Source organism: Cherax quadricarinatus, chromosome 19 (genome assembly GCF_038502225.1).
Source record: "Cherax quadricarinatus isolate ZL_2023a chromosome 19, ASM3850222v1, whole genome shotgun sequence".
Lineage (NCBI taxonomy): Eukaryota > Metazoa > Arthropoda > Malacostraca > Decapoda > Parastacidae > Cherax > Cherax quadricarinatus.
This window is the reverse complement of record NC_091310.1, coordinates 8,774,696-8,797,413: the sequence shown is the minus strand read 5'-3', so window position 1 is coordinate 8,797,413 and position 22,718 is coordinate 8,774,696. Positions and strand designations below refer to the sequence as shown.

Genomic DNA, 22,718 nt, shown 5'->3' with positions numbered 1-22,718 from the left:
GAAATTTTTTCCTGGGTAGAGGCATGGCTGACAAATAGGCAGCAGAGAGTTTGCATAAATGGGGAGAAATCAGAATGGGGGCATGTCACAAGCGATGTTCCGCAAGGGTCAGTGTTGGACCCGTTGTTTTTCACAATTTACATAAATGACATAGATGAGGGAATAAATAGAGACATAAGGAAATTTGCTGATGACCCCAAAATAGGCTGGCCAATTCATTCTAATGAGGACTAAAGCACTCCAGGATGATTTGAATAGACTGATGCAATGGTCGGAGAAGTGTTTAATATAGACAAACGCAAAGTTCTAAATGTTGGACAGGAAAATAACCATGCCACATATAAACTAAATAATGCAGATCTTAATACTACTGATTGCAAAAAAGGATTTAGGAGTTCTGGTTAGCAATACTCTAAAACCAAGACAGCAGTGCATTAGTGTTTGCAATAAAGCTAACATAGTCCTTGGCTTCATATCTAGAAGTATAAATAATAGAAGTTCTCAGGATGTTCTTCAACTTGATATATCCTTGGTTAGGCCTCATTTAGATTATGCTGCACGGTTCTTGTCACCCTATTACGGAATGGATATAAATGCACTGGAAAACGTACAGAGGAGGATGACAAAGTTGATCACATGTATCAGAAATCTTTCCTATGAGGATAGACTGAGGCCCTGAATCTGCACTCTCTCAAAGGGCGTAGAATTAGGGATGATATGATCAAGGTGTATAAATGGAAAACAGGAATAAATAGAGGGGATGTAAATAGCATACTGAAAATCTCCAGCCAAGACAGGACTCGCAGCAATGGTTTCAAGCTGAAAAAATTCAGATTCAGGAAGGATATAGGAAAGCACTGGTTTGGTAATAGAGTTGTGGATGAGTGGAACAAACTCCCGGGTACAGTTATAGAGACTAAAACATGTAATTTTAAAAATAGGTTAGATAAATACATGAGTGGGTGTGAGTTGAACCTGACTAGCTTGTGCTACTAGGTCTGATGCCTTGCTCCTTCCTTAAGTGGAAGTGACCTGACTAGGTGGGTCATTGGGCTAATCTGGAGGGGGAGGGGACATGGACCTGCTTCACAGGGGTAGTAGGCCTGGTGCAGTGTTCCTTCTTTCTTATGTTTCTAGTTTTGTAAGATCTGGATATCTAAAAAAAAGTTTTTTTTTTTTCTGGGGGGGGGGGGGGGTGTCCCAGGACCAAAACCCCATTTTTCCCATAACTTCGTCAGTTGATATATCACGGATTTATTTAACACATCATTTTCAGGAACGTAACTACTGTGTAATATGAAGATCTACTGTATTTAACAAGAAAGCAGTGTAGTTTAGAAATGACAATGGTGGCACAGTGATGAGTAACATGACTGTACTAGTGTACTAGTACAGTGATGAGCAACATGACTGTACTAGTGTATTAGTGTACTAGTACAGAATCATCACCAGCATACTAGTACACTAGAGAGACAGCCATCACCTGTGTACTAGTACACTAGAGACAGTAATCGTCTGTGTACTAGTACACTAGAGACAGTAATCGCCTGTGTACTAGTACACTAGAGAGACAGTAATCACATGCATATTAGTACACTAGAGAGACAGTGATCACCTGCATACTAGTACACTAGAGAGACAGTAATCACCTGTGTACTAGTTCACTAGAGAGAGAGTCATCACCTGTGTTCTAGTACACTAGAGAGACAGTAATCACCTGTGTACTAGTACAGTAGAGAGAGAGTCATCACCTGCATACCAGTATGTACACTGGAGAGAGTGTCATCACCTGCATACTAGTACACTAGAGAGACAGTAATCACCAGTGTACTAGTACACTAGATAAACAGTCATCACCTCTGCACTAGTACACTAGAGAGAGTATCACCTGTGCACTGGTGGCTGAAGCTCCCGCTTCACACATGGAGGGCCTGGGTTCGATTCCCGGCGAGTGGAAACATTTCGACATGTTTCCTTACACCTGCTGTCCTGTTCACCTACCAGCAAATAGGTACCTGGGTGTTAGTCGACTGGTGTGGGTCGCATCCTGGGGGACAAGATTAAGGACCCCAATGGAAATAAGTTAGACAGTCCTTAATGATGCACTGACTTTCTTGGGTTATCCTGGGTGGCTAACCCTCCAAGGTTAAAAATCCAAACGAAATCTTATCTTATCTTATTAGTACGCTAGAAAGACAATCATCACCTGCATGCTAGTACCTGTGTTATTCTGATATAACAGACACCCTTTATTAGTTCATTATCTTGAGGATTTACTTAATCAATTTTTTTTAAATGCCAAATAAAAAATAAATGATGGTCAGAACTGAAACAAAAAAAACTTGAGGCTGCAGTGCATGCCATGTTGCTATTGTTTTTGAGTGCCACCTTGGGTACACATACCATGAGTTCACCACCTGTCCCAGGCTATCTCAGCAGAGCAGTTTTTAGACAAACCATAAACACTTCAGCATTCATCTTTTCCAAAACTACACTTTTCTGGGATAAGAGTTCTCAGGAGAGTTTCCCATGAAGGGTTAATTCATTTTTTATTTCATCCCACTCAAATGAATTATTATGACTTGAAAATTTGATAACCAGGAAGACCCTGTAGGTTCGACTGAATCTACATATGGACCAGAACAAGCAATGTCAATAATGTACAGTACATTCCTTAGCAGGTAGACTTAAACTTACTCATAAGTACGTGTAGACTCTCGAGCACACGAGTCGGCTTCTCCCCTAGTGCCGTACCAGTCGTTTTTGTTGGAGGCGGAGTTAACAGATACTGCAGTAACTACTGGTTTGCAGGAGGCACGTTCAGCTAATTTCTTCTCCAGATCCTTCTGGATTGGCACCGGAATACGCGGGAAGAGGGTGGAGTACCAGTCCAACTTGGAGAGCATGTGACGTACTATTTGTCCAACTGTCGTCGTCTGCCCCCCCCCTGCCCGCACATCAATTTCCTAGCAGGGAGAAAATAAAAAAAACAAATCTAAGATGTCTAAAAAAAAAGAAAGTCTCAATCTCACTATCTACAATTAAAATTACCAAAAAAGCTGCTCTTGGAATGGAGTTGAAGAGTTGGCAAGCTTAAAGCCTAAAGTTTGCAACAAATAAATTAATCATAAAATATTGTACATAATGTAGTTCAATGGAATTTGAATTATCGAAGACCTGTGATTATCATATCTGTTATTGTTACATGTTATTAAAAAAAAGTGTGTGTAGTCAATGATGGATGTTTTCTTTAGCTACTCTCATACTGTAGTGGAGTCTCCCTAGGCAGTGTCTGCTCCAGTCTCTCCACCTCCACGCTAGCCTCTCGGTAAATTGCCTTTACATTATTTTCTATTTTTTCCATTACATGTGCTTTCCATCATTGCCTGTTCCTTCCCTTTTATATTCTGACTCACATGCAATCATTAACAGCTTGACTGATCACATATCAGGACTGAGCCTACACCACTCCTTAAGCTCAATGATCAACTTGGTTTTATTGCTGCTTTGTGAACAACCTGACTCTTTGTAAATTACAGAAGTGGTGAGGGTTGAACCCATGGCAAGCAAGTCCTAGAACTCAAGAGCCAGTTCATTAACTACTTGGCCAGTTAGCTGTAATAAGATTCACCCAAGTAGGTATATTTCTATATACAAGTGTGGCTGTGGTGAACTCTAGCTCAAGTCCCTTCAAACCCACCATTATGACTCTCAAAATCGTAATAACATGATTGAAAACAAATCATGAAGCAGGTGTGTTATGAAGGTATGGCAAGCGAGTGCTAAAATTCCACAGCCAGTTGGCTGTGGAAGTCATCTGTAAAATCATGTATTTGTGGTCACAGTGGTGGCCATGTTAACTTCCTATGATGTATAGAAATATACCTAGTTGTATGAATCTTACTGTAGCCAGCCAGCCCAGTGGTTAAAATACTGCCCTGTCAGTTTTACCACTCACTTGTCATGAGTTCAAACCCCACTCATTCCATGATTTGTTTGCAACTGTGTTATTACAATTTTGTGAGTCCTGACTCTCATAAATATGGAGAAGGTGATCTGTCACAAATCTTCATTTACCATACTTCACTTTTATAATAACACAATCAACAAGTAAAATTCCCCAGCTAATATTTCTGGTGGCTCTTCAAGTGTGTTCAACATTTTAAAAACATTATAAATATATTGTCATAGTATTATATACAGTGACCCCCACAAGAAGTGTCCCTAACAGGTGAAGTTAACTATAGAATAGATGAAGGAAAAAAGGTGAGTGGTGCATTGAGGTATATGTGGAGACAAAAAACATTATCTATGGAGGCAAAGTAGGGAATGTATGAAAGTATAGCAGTACCAACACTCTTATATGGGTGTGAAGCTTGGGTTGTAAATGCTGCAGAAAGGTGGTGGTGGAGATGTCCTGTCTAAGGGCAATGTGTGGTGTAAATATTATGCAGACAATTCGGAGTGTGGAAATTAGGAGAAGGTGTGGAGTTAATGGAAGTATTAGTCAGGGGGCTGAAGAGGGGTTGTTGAGGTGGTTTAGTCATTTAGAGAGAATGGAGAGCGTATAAATCTGTAGGGAAAGGAAGGTGGGGTAGGGGGTCGTCCTCAAAAAGGTTGGAGGGAGGGGGGGGAAAAGGAGGTTTAGTGGGTGAGGGGCTTGGACTTCCAGCAAGCATGCATGAGCATGGTAGATAGGAGTAAATGGAGACGAATGGTATTTGGGACCTGACGAGCTGTTGGAGTGTGACCAGGGTAATATTTAATGAAGAGATTCAGGGAAAGTACATCTTTATATGTATATGCTTCTAAACTGCTGTGTTCTGGGCACCTCTGCAAAAACAGTGATTTTGTATGAGTGAGGTGAAAGTGCTGAATGATGAAAGTATTTTTTGGGGGGATTTTCTTTCTTTTTGCGTCACCCTGCCTCGGTGGGAGACGGCCAACTTGTTGAAATAAATAAATAAATATATAAATAAATATACATATATATATACAGTGGACCCCCGGTTAACGATATTTTTTCACTCCAGAAGTATGTTCAGGTGCCAGTACTGACCGAATTTGTTCCCATAAGAAATATTGTGAAGTAGATTAGTCCATTTCAGACCCCCAAACATAGACGTACAAACGCACTTACATAAATACAATTACATAATTGGTCGCATTCGGAGGTGATCGTTATGCGGGGGTCCACTGTGTATGTATATGTGTGTGTGTGTGTGTGTGTGTGTGTGTGTGTGTGTGTGTGTGTGTGTGTGTGTGTGTGTGTGTGTGTGTGTATATATATATATATATATATATATATATATATATATATATATATATATATATATATATATATATATATATATATATACACACATATATAAGAGGAGACAGTTAGGGTAAGATATAAGCAACTACTGGAGGATAGATGGACTAGTGAGAGTATAGGCAATGGGGTCGAAGAAGTAAGGGGTAGGTTTAAAAATGCAGTGTTAGAGTGTTCAGCAGAAGTTTGTGGTTACAGGAAAGTGGGTACGGGAGGGAAGAGGAGCGGTTAATGGAATGATGATGTAAAGAGAGTAGTAAGGGAGAAAAAGTTGGCATATGAGAAGTTTTTACAAAGTAGAAGTGATGCAAGGAGGGAAGAGCATATGGAGAAAAAAAAGAGAGGCTAAGAGAGTGGTGAAGCAATGTAAAAAGAGAGCAAATGGGTGGGTGAGATGTTATCAACAAATTTTGTTGAAAACAAGAAAAAGTTTTGGAGTGGGATTAACAAGTTGAGGAAGCCTTGGGAAAAAATGGATTTGTCAGTTAAAAATAGGAGAGGAGAGTTATTAAATGGAGAGTTAGAGGTATCGGGAAGATGGAAGGAATATTTTGAGGAATTGTTAAATGCTGATGAAGATAGGGAAGCTGTGATTTCACGTGCAGGGCAAGGAGGAATAACATCTTGTAGGAACGAGGAAGAGCCAGTTGTGAGTGTGTGGGAAGTTCGTGAGGGCAGTGGGTAGAATGAAAAGGAGTAAGGCATAAAGAGATAAAGACAGAAATGATAAAAGCAGGTGGGGATATAGTTTTGGAAAAGATAAGGTGAATCTAAAAATTGATGGGGGAAAAGGGTGGTGGTGCATTGGAGTCTGTGGAGAAAAAGAACTTTGTCCTTGGGAAGAAAGGGAATGTAGAGTATATTTTTCAATGCATTATGGGGGGAACATGGGTGATGAATGTTGCAGGGGGAAAAAGGCTGGAGGCAGGGAGATGTCCGTCTGGGGGCTTGGGGTTGAATTCGAAAATTTGTTGGAAATTTAAAGAGGAGGTAAAATTGAAAAATTTGCCCAGGGGGGAAGGAAGGTTGTTGGTGGTTGGACTTTGGATTTAATGGAACAAAACAGGTGACTTCAAGGTGTTCAATCTGTATGGAGGGGGCTGGGTGGGGTTTGGGCCCTAAAAAAGGGTAAAGGGGGTTTTGTTCAGGGCATGGGCCCACAAATGTCTGGCGTATTTATAATTGAATGGAGACAAATAGTTTTAATATTGATGTGCTTTTGGGAAGTGATAAAATAACTTTTATGAGGATTCAGGAAAATTCAGGCGGACTTGATCCGGGAAAGGGGGGAAGAAGTCCTGCCTCTGAAGGAAAGTGTTAATTTTGCAGTTTAAAACTTAGTTAAAAAAACCCTTCTGGAAGACAGGATGGGTGAATGATGATAAAGTTTTTTTTTGGGACTCTGTTTTGGTGGGAACCCGTGTTTAAAAAATAAATAAAATAAATAATATATATTTACTTGCGCAGGATGGCGTCCTCCGGGGTGGTTGCTGTCTGAACCTATTTGGGAAATATTTATTTTTTAATTTTTTTTATACACTGGCGATTCCCCCAGCAGGGGGGCCCCGGAAAAATTTTCACCATCTTCCTATACTGTCTTCCCGGGGGGTGTTTCACCCTTTTTTAAAAAACTGCAACATTCCCCCTCATGTGGGCACTGTACCCCCTCGGACTCAAACCCCGCTTTTTCCATAAATTTCTAAATTTATTTTGCTCCCCCCAAAAACCGTCAATTAAAAAAACCATTTGTCTCCATTCACCCCTATCAAACACGCTCATGCATGCCTGCTGGAAGTAAAACCCCACCAAAAAACCTCCTTTCCCCCTCCCCCAACCTTTTCTCCCCGCCCCTCCCCCTTCCACACAATGTACACTCTTGAATTTCTGTTTTCCATTCTCTCCATGTCGAACCACCTCACAACCCTTTCCCACCCCTCTGGAAAACATTTTTGGAAATCCCCCTCCTCCTAACTTAAAAATAAATTCTCCAATTTCACCAAAATTTCCCCTCAGACATGTCCCCACCTCAGCCTTCCCCCGCTGCAACATTCATAACCCACACCCATATGGGGTTTAAAACTTTATCTTTTTCCCCCTCTTTGCCCCCAAGGACAAAGTTCTTTGTCTCCACAGACCCTAAAACTACTTTTTTTCCCTTAATTCTTATTCCCCCTCATCTTTCATAGACCCATCCTAAACCGCCCACTCCCAAATATCTAATGTTCACCTCCTCCATACTCCCCCCTCAATCATTTCAGTTTTTCTAACTTTTTTTTTATCCCCCCAAATCTTTTCCTGTTTTCCCCTTTAATTTTCTTCTTTTCACACTTTAAAATTCATCCACCCCTCTCTAACTTCTCTTAAATCTCCCAAAACCGGTATCAAAACATGTGACAACTCCCCCTTTTTTGTGATTCTTTTCTTTTTAATCCCCTCTTGAAAACCCGCATTTGCCCCTTACAACCCCATCTAAAATAAAACAACCCCCCTGACATCCCCTCCCTTTTCTAAACCTACTTTTCTGGAAAAAATTCCCTCTTTCCCATACTTAACCCGCCCCACTATCCCCCCTTAAAAACTCTTTACTGCTGAAACCCCCCCTCCAACATTCATTCCACATTGCCCCTATCACCCCTTCTCCCTTTTTCCCAAAACCTTTCCCAAAAACCCTTTGCCTTATCTAAAAAATTTTTCCCCTTTTATGTTTCACTGTAAACCCGGTCCCCCACCCCCCTCCCCAACCCCTTTTCATCTTTCCTTTTCGTCTTCTCTTAATTCTTTAATTAAACTCTAATTACACCGGGGACCCCCAGACTTATCCCCCAATTTGCCTCTCTTTTTCCTTGCCCTTTTTACAAAAGGAACTATGTTCCCCTGCAATCTAGGTATCCCCCTTCCCATTTAAAATAATTACCAACCCCTAAAACTATTCCCCACCTGTTTTTATTTCTATCATCCCATAATGCTGCCCTTTCCTTTCTTTTCCCTGCCTAAAATTCCCCCCTCCCCGGGCTCTTCCTCCTCCCAAGATGTTTTTCCTCCTTTTCACGAAAAACGCTTCCTATCTTCATCAACTTTAAAAATTTCCCCAAAATTTCCTCCATCTTAAACCTCTAACTCTCCTTTAAACTCTCCTCTCCTATTTTTCAAAAATCCCTTTTTCTCTAAACTTTCTTGTTAATCTCCCCCAAAAATTTTTTATTTTTAACAAAAATTTTTGAAACATCTACCCCTCTCTTTGCTCTCTTTTTTTTCCACCCCTCTTCCCTCTTTCTCTCCATTCTCTTCCCCCCTTGCATCCCCTCTTTGTAAACTTCTCTAGCTCTTTTCCCTCCCCTTTTTTAAATTTCCCCTTTGCTCCTCTTCCCTCTTTCACCTTTTTGCCCCAAAACTTTTCCCGAACCTTCCCTTTTTTTTAATCCTACCCCCTACCTCTTGACCCTTCCTTTTCTTTAAACTATCCTCCAAACTTTTTTTATTTTCCCCCAACCTCCTCTTTAGTTTTTAAACCCCCACCCTCTCTTCCCCCGTCTTCTATTTTTGTATCCCCTCTCCTTTTACTCTCGTGTAGCTCAACTAAAAATGATCTGATATATCTGGCCCCCCTATAAACATGCATCTGAAATCTACTCAACATCTTTTATCTACCAATACATAATCCCCCAAACTCTGTCATTTTACTACATCATATCTTGTATCATTTATCCCCTTTTCTTAAAAAATTTTTACCTATAACTAAACCTTTTTATAAAGTTAATAAAGGCTCCCCCTTATCAACACACCAAACTTCCCCCTCTCAAAAATTTCTCCCACTTTGATTAGGTCCCCACAAATTTCTCTCTACTTGTTTAAAGGGTCCTATACATTCATAACATCTCCCAAAATCTCTCTCTCTCCCTTATTCCCCTTTCTCCCGGTGCATACAGCTTTATGACCCCCTTCATCAACCTTTACTCTAATCCCCTAATTCTTGTTTACATTCATATTCTCTTTTTTCCTTCCAACTGATCATTTCTTATTACCCCTTCCTTTGCTCTAACTCTCTCAATCTCAGATTTAATCATTATTTCCCCCCAAAATCTCCTCCCCTTATTTTTCGCAGGCAGGACATCAACTTCTTTCATTCATAACATCAGCAATCCCTCTGTTTCTTGTCATCCCTTTTAAACCCACTTTTTTTAAAACAGTTTATAAAATTTTTTTTTTTTTTAGTAAATGGGGAAAAGGGGTTTCATTTTTCCGGCATTTAAATGCCTCCATATATATATATATATATATATATATATATATATATATATATATATATATATATATATATATATATATATTTATATATATATATATATATATATATTTATATATATATATATATATATTTATATATATATATATATATATATTTATATATATATATATATATATATATATATATTTATATATATAAATATATATATATATATATATATATAAATATTTATATATATATATATATAAATATTTATATATATATATATATATATAAATATTTATATATATATATATATAAATATTTATATATATATATATATATAAATATAAATATTTATATATATATATATATATAAATATTTATATATATATATATATATATAAAATATTTATATATATATATATATATATATATATTTATATATATATATATATATATATATATATATATATATATATATATATATATATATATATATATATATATATATATATATATATATATATAAATATTTATATATATATATATATATATATATATATATATATATATATATATATATATATTAAATATATATATATATATATATTATATATATATATATATATATATATATATATATATATATATATATATAAATATATATATATATATATAGGTAGTAGGTTGGTAGACAGCAACCACCCAGGGAAGTACTACCGTCCTGCAAGATGACTGTGAAACAAAAACCTGTAACTGTTTTGCATGATGGTAGGATTGCTGGTTTCTTTTTCTGTCTCATAAACACGCTAGATAACAGGGATATCTTGCTACTCCTACTTACACTTTGGTCACACTTCACAGACACGCACATGCATATATATATATACATACATCTAGGTTTTTCTCCTTTTTCTAAATAGCTCTTGTTCTTTTTTATTTCTTCTATTGTCCATGGGGAAGTGGAAAAGAATCTTTCCTCCGTAAGCCATGCGTGTCGTATGAGGCGACTAAAATGCCGGGAGCAATGGGCTAGTAACCCCTTCTCCTGTATACATTTACTAAAAAAGAGAAGAAGAAAAACTTTATAAAACTGGGATGCTTAAATGTGTGTGGATGACAAGAAACAGATGATTGCTGATGTTATGAATGAAAAGAAGTTGGATGTCCTGGCTCTAAGCGAAACAAAGCTGAAGGGGGTAGGAGAGTTTCAGTGGGGGGAAATAAATGGGATTAAATCTGGAGTATCTGAGGGAGTTAGAGCAAAGGAAGGGGTAGCAGTAATGTTAAATGATCAGTTATGGAAGGAGAAAAGAGAATATGAATGTGTAAATTCAAGAATTATGTGGATTAAAGTAAAGGTTGGATGCGAGAAGTGGGTCATAATAAGCGTGTATGCACCTGGAGAAGAGAGGAATGCAGAGGAGAGAGAGAGATTTTGGGAGATGTTAAGTGAATGTATAGGAGCCTTTGAACCAAGTGAGAGAGTAATTGTGGTAGGGGACCTGAATGCTAAAGTAGGAGAAACTTTTAGAGAGGGTGTGGTAGGTAAGTTTGGGGTGCCAGGTGTAAATGATAATGGGAGCCCTTTGATTGAACTTTGTATAGAAAGGGGTTTAGTTATAGGTAATACATATTTTAAGAAAAAGAGGATAAATAAGTATACACGATATGATGTAGGGCGAAATGACAGTAGTTTGTTGGATTATGTATTGGTAGATAAAAGACTGTTGAGTAGACTTCAGGATGTACATGTTTATAGAGGGGCCACAGATATATCAGATCACTTTCTAGTTGTAGCTACACTGAGAGTAAAAGGTAGATGGGATACAAGGAGAATAGAAGCATCAGGGAAGAGAGAGGTGAAGGTTTATAAACTAAAAGAGGAGGCAGTTAGGGAAAGATATAAACAGCTATTGGAGGATAGATGGGCTAATGAGAGCATAGGCAATGGGGTCGAAGAGGTATGGGGTAGGTTTAAAAATGTAGTGTTAGAGTGTTCAGCAGAAGTTTGTGGTTACAGGAAAGTGGGTGCAGGAGGGAAGAGGAGCGATTGGTGGAATGATGATGTAAAGAGAGTAGTAAGGGAGAAAAAGTTAGCATATGAGAAGTTTTTACAAAGTAGAAGTGATGCAAGGAGGGAAAAGTATATGGAGAAAAAGAGAGAGGTTAAGAGAGTGGTGAAGCAATGTAAAAAGAGAGCAAATGAGAGAGTGGGTGAGATGTTATCAACAAATTTTGTTGAAAATAAGAAAAAGTTTTGGAGTGAGATTAACAAGTTAAGAAAGCCTAGAGAACAAATGGATTTGTCAGTTAAAAATAGGAGAGGAGAGTTATTAAATGGAGAGTTAGAGGTATTGGGAAGATGGAGGGAATATTTTGAGGAATTCTTAAATGTTGATGAAGATAGGGAAGCTGTGATTTCGTGTATAGGGCAAGGAGGAATAACATCTTGTAGGAGTGAGGAAGAGCCAGTTGTGAGTGTGGGGGAAGTTCGTGAGGCAGTAGGTAAAATGAAAGGGGGTAAGGCAGCCGGGATTGATGGGATAAAGATAGAAATGTTAAAAGCAGGTGGGGATATAGTTTTGGAGTGGTTGGTGCAATTATTTAATAAATGTATGGAAGAGGGTAAGGAACCTAGGGATTGGCAGAGAGCATGCATAGTTCCTTTGTATAAAGGCAAAGGGGATAAAAGAGAGTGCAAAAATTATAGGGGGATAAGTCTGTTGAGTGTACCTGGTAAAGTGTATGGTAGAGTTATAATTGAAAGAATTAAGAGTAAGACGGAGAATAGGATAGCAGATGAACAAGGAGGCTTTAGGAAAGGTAGGGGGTGTGTGGACCAGGTGTTTACAGTGAAACATATAAGTGAACAGTATGCAGATAAGGCTAAAGAGGTCTTTGTGGCATTTATGGATTTGGAAAAGGCGTATGACAGGGTGGATAGGGGGGCAATGTGGCAGATGTTGCAAGTGTATGGTGTAGGAGGTAGGTTACTGAAAGCAGTGAAGAGTTTTTACGAGGATAGTGAGGCTCAAGTTAGAGTATGTAGGAAAGAGGGAAATTTTTTCCCAGTAAAAGTAGGCCTTAGACAAGGATGTGTGATGTCACCGTGGGTGTTTAATATATTTATAGATGGGGTTGTAAGAGAAGTAAATGCGAGGGTCTTGGCAAGAGGCGTGGAGTTAAAAGATAAAGAATCACACACAAAGTGGGAGTTGTCACAGCTGCTCTTTGCTGATGACACTGTGTTCTTGGGAGATTCTGAAGAGAAGCTGCAGAGATTGGTGGATGAATTTGGTAGGGTGTGCAAAAGAAGAAAATTAAAGGTGAATACAGGAAAGAGTAAGGTTATGAGGATAACAAAAAGATTAGGAGATGAAAGATTGAATATCAGATTGGAGGGAGAGAGTATGGAGGAGGTGAATGTATTCAGATATTTGGGAGTGGACGTGTCAGCGGATGGGTCTATGAAAGATGAGGTGAATCATAGAATTGATGAGGGAAAAAGAGTGAGTGGTGCACTTAGGAGTCTGTGGAGACAAAGAACTTTGTCCTTGGAGGCAAAGAGGGGAATGTATGAGAGTATAGTTTTACCAACGCTCTTATATGGGTGTGAAGCGTGGGTGATGAATGTTGCAGCGAGGAGAAGGCTGGAGGCAGTGGAGATGTCATGTCTGAGGGCAATGTGTGGTGTGAATATAATGCAGAGAATTCGTAGTTTGGAAGTTAGGAGGAGGTGCGGGATTACCAAAACTGTTGTCCAGAGGGCTGAGGAAGGGTTGTTGAGGTGGTTCGGACATGTAGAGAGAATGGAGCGAAACAGAATGACTTCAAGAGTGTATCAGTCTGTAGTGGAAGGAAGGCGGGGTAGGGGTCGGCCTAGGAAGGGTTGGAGGGAGGGGGTAAAGGAGGTTTTGTGTGCGAGGGGCTTGGACTTCCAGCAGGCATGCGTGAGCATGTTTGATAGGAGTGAATAGAGACAAATGGTTTTTAATACTTGACGTGCTGTTGGAGTGTGAGCAAAGTAACATTTATGAAGGGGTTCAGGGAAACCGGCAGGCCGGACTTGAGTCCTGGAGATGGGAAGTACAGTGCCTGCACTCTGAAGGAGGGGTGTTAATGTTGCAGTTTAAAAACTGTAGTGTAAAGTACCCTTCTGGCAAGACAGTGATGGAGTGAATGATGGTGAAAGTTTTTCTTTTTCGGGCCACCCTGCCTTGGTGGGAATCGGCCAGTGTGATAATAAAAAAAAAAAAAAATAAATATATATATATATATATATATATATATATATATATATAGGTAGTAGGTTGGTAGACAGCAACCGCCCAGGGAGGTACTACCGTCCTGCCAAGTGAGTGTAAAACGAAAGCCTGTAATTGTTTTACATGATGGTAGGATTGCTGGTGTCCTTTTTTCTGTCTCATGAACATGCAAGATTTCAGGTACGTCTTGCTACTTCTACTTACACTTAGGTCACACTACACATACATGTACAAGCACATATATACACACCCCTCTGGGTTTTCTTCTATTTTCTTTCTAGTTCTTATTCTTGTTTATTTCCTCTTATCTCCATGGGGAAGTGGAACAGAATTCTTCCTCCGTAAGCCATGCGTGTTGTAGGAGGCAACTAAAATGCCGGGAGCAAGGGGCTAGTAACCTCTTCTCCTGTATATATTACTAAATGTAAAAGGAGAAACTTTCGTTTTTCCTTTTGGGCCACCCCGCCTCGGTGGGATCCGGCCGGTGTGTTGAAAGAAAGAATATATATATATATATATATATATATATATATATGTATATATTATATATATATGGGTAAAAATGTTATGGAGGGAGTAGTAGGTAAATTTGGGGTGCCAGGGGTAAATGTAAATGGGGAGCCTTTAATTGAGCTATGTGTAGAAAGAGATTTGGTAATAAGTAATACATATTTTATGAAAAAGAGGATAAATAAATATACAAGGTATGATGCAACAAATAATGAAAGTAGTTTGCTAGATTATGTATTGGTGGATAAAAGGTTGATGGGTAGGCTCCAGGATGTACATGTTTATAGAGGGGCAACTGATATATCGGATCATTATTTAGTTGTAGCTACAGTTAGAGTAAGAGGTAGATGGGAAAAGAGGAAGGTGGCAACAACAAGTCAGAGGGAGGTGAAAGTGTATAAACTAAGGGAGGAGGAAGTTCGGGTGAGATATAAGTGACTATTGGCAGAAAGGTGGGCTAGTGCAAAGATGAGTAGTGGGGGGGTTGAAGAGGGTTGAAAGAGTTTTAAAAATGCAGTATTAGAATATGGGGCAGAAGTTTGTGGTTATAGGAGGGTGGGGGCAGGAGGAAAGAGGAGTGACTGGTGGAATGATGAAGTAAAGGGTGTGATAAAAGAGAAAAAGGAAGCTTATGAGAGGTTTTTACAAAGCAGAAGTGTTATAAGAAGAGCAGAGTATATGGAGAGTAAAAGAAAGGTGAAGAGAGTGGTGAGAGAGTGCAAAAGGAGAGCAGATGATAGAGTGGGAGAGGCACTGTCAAGAAATTTTAATGAAAATAAGAAAAAAATTTGGAGTGAGTTAAACAAGTTAAGAAAGCCTAGGGAAAGTATGGATTTGTCAGTTAAAAACAGAGTAGGGGAGTTAGAAGATGGGGAAAGGGAGGTATTAGGTAGATGGCGAGAATATTTTGAGGAACTTTTAAATGTTGAGGAAGAAAGGGAGGCGGTAATTTCATGCACTGGTCAGGGAGGTATACCATCTTTTAGGAGTGAAGAAGAGCAGAATGTAAGTGTGGTGGAGGTACGTGAGGCATTACGTAGAATGAAAGGGGGTAAAGCAGCTGGAACTGATGGGATCATGACAGAAATGTTAAAAGCAGGGGGGGATATATTGTTGGAGTGGTTGGTACTTTTGTTTAATAAATGTATGAAAGAGGGGAAGGTACCTAGGGATTGGCAGAGAGCATGTATAGTCCCTTTATATAAAGGGAAAGGGGACAAAAGAGATTGTAAAAATTATAGAGGAATAAGTTTACTGAGTATACCAGGAAAAGTATACGGTAGGGTTATAATTGAAAGAATTAGAAGTAAGACAGAATGTAGGATTGCGGATGAGCAGGGAGGCTTCAGAGTGGGTAGGGGATGTGTAGATCAAGTGTTTACATTGAAGCATATATGTGAACAGTATTTAGATAAAGGTAGGGAAGTTTTTATTGCATTTATGGATTTAGAAAAGGCATATGATAGAGTGGATAGAGGAGCAATGTGGCAGATGTTGCAAGTATATGGAATAGGTGGTAAGTTACTAAATGCTGTAAAGAGTTCTTATGAGGATAGTGAGGCTCAGGTTAGGGTGTGTAGAAGAGAGGGAAAATATTTCCTGGTAAAAGTAGGTCTTAGACAGGGATGTGTAATGTCACCATGGTTGTTTAATATATTTATAGATGGGGTTGTAAAAGAAGTAAATGCTAGGGTGTTCGGGAGAGGGGTGGGGTTAAATTATGGGGAATCAAATTCAAAATGGGAATTGACACAGTTACTTTTTGCTGATGATACTGTGCTTATGGGAGATTCTAAAGAAAAATTGCAAAGGTTAGTGGATGAGTTTGGGAATGTGTGTAAAGGTAGAAAGTTGAAAGTGAACATAGAAAAGAGTAAAGGTGATGAGGGTATCAAATGATTTAGACAAAGAAAAATTGGATATCAAATTGGGGAGGAGGAGTATGGAAGAAGTGAATGTTTTCAGATACTTGGGAGTTGACATGTCGGCGGATGGATTTATGAAGGATGAGGTTAATCATAGAATTGATGAGGGAAAAAAGGTGAGTGGTGTGTTGAGGTATATGTGGAGTCAAAAAACGTTATCTATGGAGGCAAAGAAGGGAATGTATGAAAGTATAGTAGTACCAACATTCATATATGGATGTGAAGCTTGGGTGGTAAATGCAGCAGCGAGGAGACGGTTGGAGGCAGTGGAGATGTCCTGTCTAAGGGCAATGTGTGGTGTAAATATTATGCAGAAAATTTGGAGGGTGGAAATTAGGAGAAGGTGTGATAATAAAAGCATTAGTCAGTGGGCAGAAGAGGGGTTGTTGAGGTGGTTTGGTCATTTAGAGAGAATGGATCAAAGTAGAATGACATGGAAAGCATATAAATCTATAGGGGAAGGAAGGAGGGGTAGGGGTTGTCCTCAAAAGAGTTGGAAAGAGGGGGTAAAGGAGGTTTAGTGGGCGAGGGGCTTGGACTTCCAGCAAGCGTGCATGAGCGTGTTAGATAGGAGCGAATGGAGACAAATGATACTTGGGACCTGACGATCTGTTGGAGTGTGAGCAGGGTAATATTTAGTGAAGGGATTCAATGAAACCGGTTATTTTCATATAGTCGGACTTGAGTCCTGGAAATGGGAAGTACAATGCCTGCACTTTAAAGGAGGGGTTTGGGATATTGGCGGTTTGGAGGGGTATGTTGCGTATCTTTATACGTACATGCTTCTAAACTGTTGTATTCTGAGCAACTCTGCAAAAACAGTGATAATGTGTGAGTGTGGTGAAAGTGTTGAATGATGATGAAAGTATTTTCTTTTTGGGGATTTTCTTTCTTTTTTGGGTCACCCTTCCTCGGTGGGAGACGGCCGACTTGTTGAAAAAAAAAAAAAAAATATGATAGAGTGGATAGAGGAGCAATGTGGCAGATGTTGCAAGTATATGGAATAGGTGGTAAATTATTAAATGCTGTAAAGAGTTTTTATGAGGATAGTGAGGCTCAGGTTAGGGTGTGTAGAAGAGAGGGAGACTACTTCCCGGTAAAAGTAGGTCTTAGACAGGGATCTGTAATGTCACCATGGTTGTTTAATATATTTATAGATGGGGTTGTAAAGGAAGTAAATGCTAGGGTTTTCAGGAGAGGGGTGGGATTAAATTATGGGGAATCAAATTCAAAATGGGAGTTGACACAGTTACTTTTTGCTGATGATACTGTGCTTATGGGAGATTCTAAAGAAAAATTGCAAAGGTTAGTGGATGAGTTTGGGAATGTGTGTAAAGGTAGAAAGTTGAAAGTGAACATAGAAAAGAGTAAAGGTGATGAGGGTATCAAATGATTTAGACAAAGAAAAATTGGATATCAAATTGGGGAGGAGGAGTATGGAAGAAGTGAATGTTTTCAGATACTTGGGAGTTGACATGTCGGCGGATGGATTTATGAAGGATGAAGTTAATCATAGAATTGATGAGGGAAAAAAGGTGAGTGGTGCGTTGAGGTATATGTGGAGTCAAAAAACGTTATCTATGGAGGCAAAGAAGGGAATGTATGAAAGTATAGTAGTACCAACACTCTTATATGGGTGTGAAGCTTGGGTGGTAAATGCAGCAGCGAGGAAACGGTTGGAGGCAGTGGAGATGTCCTGTTTAAGGGCAATGTGCATGTAAATATTATGCAGAAAACTCGGAGAGTGGAAATTAGGAAAAGGTGTGGAGTTAATAAAAGTATTAGTCAGAGGGCAGAAGAGGGGTTGTTGAGGTGGTTTGGTCATTTAGAGAGAATGGATCAAAGTAGAATGACATGGAAAGCATATAAATCTATAGGGGAAGGAAGGCGGGGTAGGGGTCGTCCTTGAGAAGGTTGGAGAGAGGGGGTAAAGGAGGGTTTGTGGGCTTGGACTTCCAGCAAGCGTGTGTGAGCGTGTTTGATAGGAGTGAATGGAGACGAATGGTATTTGGGACATGACGAGCTGTTGGAGTGTGAGCAGAGTAATATTTAATGAAGGGATTCAGGGAAACCAGTTATTTTTATACAGCCAAACTTGAGTCCTGGAAATGGGAAGTACAATGCCTGCACTTTAAAGGAGGGGTTTGGGATATTGGCGGTTTGGAGGGGTATGTTGCGTATCTTTATACGTACATGCTTCTAAACTGTTGTATTCTGAGCAACTCTGCAAAAACAGTGAGGTGAAAGTGTTGTATGATGATGAAAGTATTTTCTTTTTGGGGATTTTCTTTCTTTTGGGGTCACCCTACCTTGGTGGGAGACGGCCGACTTGTATAAAAAAAAAAAGTATATATATATATATATAGGTAGTAGGTTGTTAGACAGCAACCACCCAGGGAAGTACTACTATCCTGCCAGATGACTGTGAAACAAAAACCTGTAACTGTTTTGCATGATGGTAGGATTGCTGGTTTCTTTTTCTGTCTCATAAACACGCTAGATAACAGGGATATCTTGCTACTCCTACTTACACTTTGGTCACACTTCACAGACAGCCACATGCATATATATATACATACATCTAGGTTTTTCTCCTTTTTCTAAATAGCTCTTGTTCTTCTTTATTTCTTCTATTGTCCATGGGGAAGTGGAAAAGAATCTTTCCTCCGTAAGCCATGCGTGTCGTATGAGGCGACTAAAATGCCGGGAGCAATGGGCTAGTAACCCATTCTCCTGTAGACATTTACTAAAAAAGAGAAGAAGAAAAACTTTATGAAACTGGGATGCTTAAATGTGCGTGGATGTAGTGCGGATGACAAGAAACAGATGATTGCTGATGTTATGAATGAAAAGAAGTTGGATGTCCTGGCCCTAAGCGAAACAAAGCTGAAGGGGGTAGGAGAGTTTCAGTGGGGGGAAATAAATGGGATTAAATCTGGAGTATCTGAGAGAGTTAGAGCAAAGGAAGGGGTAGCAGTAATGTTAAATGATCAGTTATGGAAGGAGAAATGAGAATATGAATGTGTAAATTCAAGAATTATGTGGATTAAAGTAAAGGTTGGATGCGAGAAGTGGGTCATAATAAGCATGAATGCACCTGGAGAAGAGAGGAATACAGAGGAGAGAGAGAGATTTTGGGAGATGTTAAGTGAATGTATAGGAGCCTTTGAACCAAGTGAGAGAGTAATTGTGGTAGGGGACCTGAATGCTAAAGTAGGAGAAACTTTTAGAGAGAGTGTGGTAGGTAAGTTTGGGGTGCCAGGTGTAAATGATAATGGGAGCCCTTTGATTGAACTTTGTATAGAAAGGGGTTTAGTTATAGGTAATACATATTTTAAGAAAAAGAGGATAAATAAGTATACAAGATATGATGTAGGGCGAAATGACAGTAGTTTGTTGGATTATGTATTGGTAGATAAAAGACTGTTGAGTAGACTTCAGGATGTACATGTTTATAGAGGGGCCACAGATATATCAGATCACTTTCTAGTTGTAGCTACACTGAGAGTAAAAGGTAGATGGGATACAAGGAGAATAGAAGCATCAGGGAAGAGAGAGGTGAAGGTTTATAAACTAAAAGAGGAGGCAGTTAGGCTAAGATATAAACAGCTATTGGAGGATAGATGGGCTAATGAGAGCATAGGCAATGGGGTCGAAGAGGTATGGGGTAGGTTTAAAAATGTAGTGTTAGAGTGTTCAGCAGAAGTTTGTGGTTACAGAAAGTGGGTGCAGGAGGGAAGAGGAGCGATTGGTGGAATGATGATGTAAAGAGAGTAGTAAGGGAGAAAAAGTTAGCATATGAGAAGTTTTTACAAAGTAGAAGTGATGCAAGGAGGGAAGAGTATATGGAGAAAAAGAGAGAGGTTAAGAGAGTGAGAAGCAATGTAAAAAGAGAGCAAATGAGAGAGTGGGTGAGATGTTATCAACAAATTTTGTTGAAAATAAGAAAAAGTTTTGGAGTGAGATTAACAAGTTAAGAAAGCCTAGAGAACAAATGGATTTGTCAGTTAAAAATAGGAGAGGAGAGTTATTAAATGGAGAGTTAGAGGTATTGGGAAGATGGAGGGAATATTTTGAGGAATTGTTAAATGTTGATGAAGATAGGGAAGCTGTGATTTCGTGTATAGGGCAAGGAGGAATAACATCTTGTAGGAGTGAGGAAGAGCCAGTTGTGAGTGTGGGGGAAGTTCGTGAGGCAGTAGGTAAAATGAAAGGGGGTAAGGCAGCTGGGATTGATGGGATAAAGATAGAAATGTTAAAAGCAGGTGGGGATATAGTTTTGGAGTGGTTGGTGCAATTATTTAATAAATGTATGGAAGAGGGTAAGGTACCTAGGGATTGGCAGAGAGCATGCATAGTTCCTTTGTATAAAGGCAAAGGGGATAAAAGAGTGCAAAAATTATAGGGGGATAAGTCTGCTGAGTATACCTGGTAAAGTGTATGGTAGAGTTATTATTGAAAGAATTAAGAGTAAGACTGAGAATAGGATAGCAGATGAACAAGGAGGCTTTAGGAAAGGTAGGGGGTGTGTGGACCAGGTGTTTACAGTGAAACATATAAGTGAACAGTATTTAGATAAAGCTAAAGAGGTCTTTGTGGCATTTATGGATTTGGAAAAGGCGTATGACAGGGTGGATAGGGGGGCAATGTGGCAGATGTTGCAGGTGTATTGTGTAGGAGGTAGGTTACTGAAAGCAGTGAAGAGTTTTTATGAGGATAGTGAGGCTCAAGTTAGAGTATGTAGGAAAGAGGAAAATTATTTCCCAGTAAAAGTAGGCCTTAGACACGGATGTGTGATGTCACCGTGGTTGTTTAATATATTTATAGATGGGGTTGTAAGAGAAGTAAATGCGAGGGTCTTGGCAAGAGGTGTGGAGTTAAAAGATAAAGAATCACACATAAAGTGGGAGTTGTCACAGTTGCTCTTTGCTGATGACACTGTGCTCTTGGGAGATTCTGAAGAGAAGTTGCAGAGATTGGTGGATGAATTTGGTAGGGTGTGCAGAAGAAGAAAATTAAAAGTGAATACAGGAAAGAGTAAGGTTATGAGGATAACAAAAAGATTAGGTGATGAAAGATTGGATATCATATTGGAGGGGGAGAGTATGGAGGAGGTGAATGTATTCAGATATTTGGGAGTGGACGTGTCAGCGGATGGGTCTATGAAAGATGAGGTGAATCATAGAATTGATGAGGGGAAAAGGGTGAGCGGTGCACTTAGGAGTCTGTGGAGACAAAGAACTTTGTCCTTGGAGGCAAAGAGGGGAATGTATGAGAGTATAGTTTTACCAACGCTCTTATATGGGTGTGAAGCATGGGTGATGAATGTTGCAGCAAGGAGAAGGCTGGAGGCAGTGGAGATGTCATGTCTGAGGGCAATGTGTGGTGTGAATATAATGCAGAGAATTCGTAGTTTGGAAGTTAGGAGGAGGTGCGGGATTACCAAAACTGTTGTCCAGAGGGCTGAAGAAGGGTTGTTGAGGTGGTCCGGACATGTAGAGAGAATGGAGCGAAACAGAGTGACTTCAAGAGTGTATCAGTCTGTAGTGGAAGGAAGGCGGGGTAGGGGTCGGCCTAGGAAAGGTTGGAGGGAGGGGGTAAAGGAGGTTTTGTGTGCGAGGGGCTTGGACTTCCAGCAGGCATGTGTGAGTGTGTTTGATAGGAGTGAATGGAGATAAATGGTTTTTAATACTTGACGTGCTGTTGGAGTGTGAGCAAAGTAACATTTATGAAGGTGTTCAGGGAAACCGGGTTCAGGGAAACCGGCAGGCCGGACTTGAGTCCTGGAGATGGGAAGTACAGTGCCTGCACTCTGAAGGAGGGGTGTTAATGTTGCAGTTTAAAAACTGTAGTGTAAAGCACCCTTCTGGCAAGACAGTGATGGAGTGAATGATGGTGAAAGTTTTTCTTTTTCGGGCCACCCTGCCTTGGTGGGAATCGGCCAGATAAAAAAAAAAAAAAATATAATATATATAGATATATATAATAAATATATATATATATATATATATATATATATATATATATATATATATATATATATATATATATATATATATATATATATATATATATATATAGAGAGAGAGAGAGAGAGAGAGAGAGACCTAGTTGGAGGACTGAACCATGGGGGTGTTGACCCTGTGAACAACCTCCAGGCAGGTAGACTATATATGAAACAAACTGAATATGGAGATATTAAACTCTTTTAATCTTGAATAACCGATAATCTATAAAAAAAATATCCTTAAAAAAATGTTAAATTTATTTGTTTAAAGTCGTCAGTGCTGAAAAATTGCAATAGACATGCATGTGTACTAATGTGTATTTGTACTGTCAAGAAGAAAATGAAGGTGTGAAGGACAGAGTTCTTCTCCATTCCCAGAGACAAAATTAATAAAGTTGAACATTCTACCTTCCTTCTGTTTTGTGTCCTGATGTTACAATTCTTTCCATCAAATAGTAAACAAAAC

At 39.2% G+C, this 22,718-nt stretch overlaps 1 protein-coding gene across 2 annotated transcripts in view; it reads right to left on the bottom strand.

Annotated features, from left to right (window-relative positions):
- The window catches only part of LOC128688206 (pre-mRNA-splicing factor 38B), a 395,211-nt gene that overhangs the window by 102,543 nt on the left and 269,950 nt on the right, over positions 1 to 22,718 (bottom strand). For both annotated transcript variants that reach the window (XM_070086545.1, XM_070086546.1), the window contains exon 6: positions 2,698 to 2,966. In XM_070086545.1, the coding sequence (XP_069942646.1) occupies positions 2,698 to 2,966 (269 nt within the window). The remainder of the gene's footprint in view (positions 1 to 2,697; positions 2,967 to 22,718) is intronic.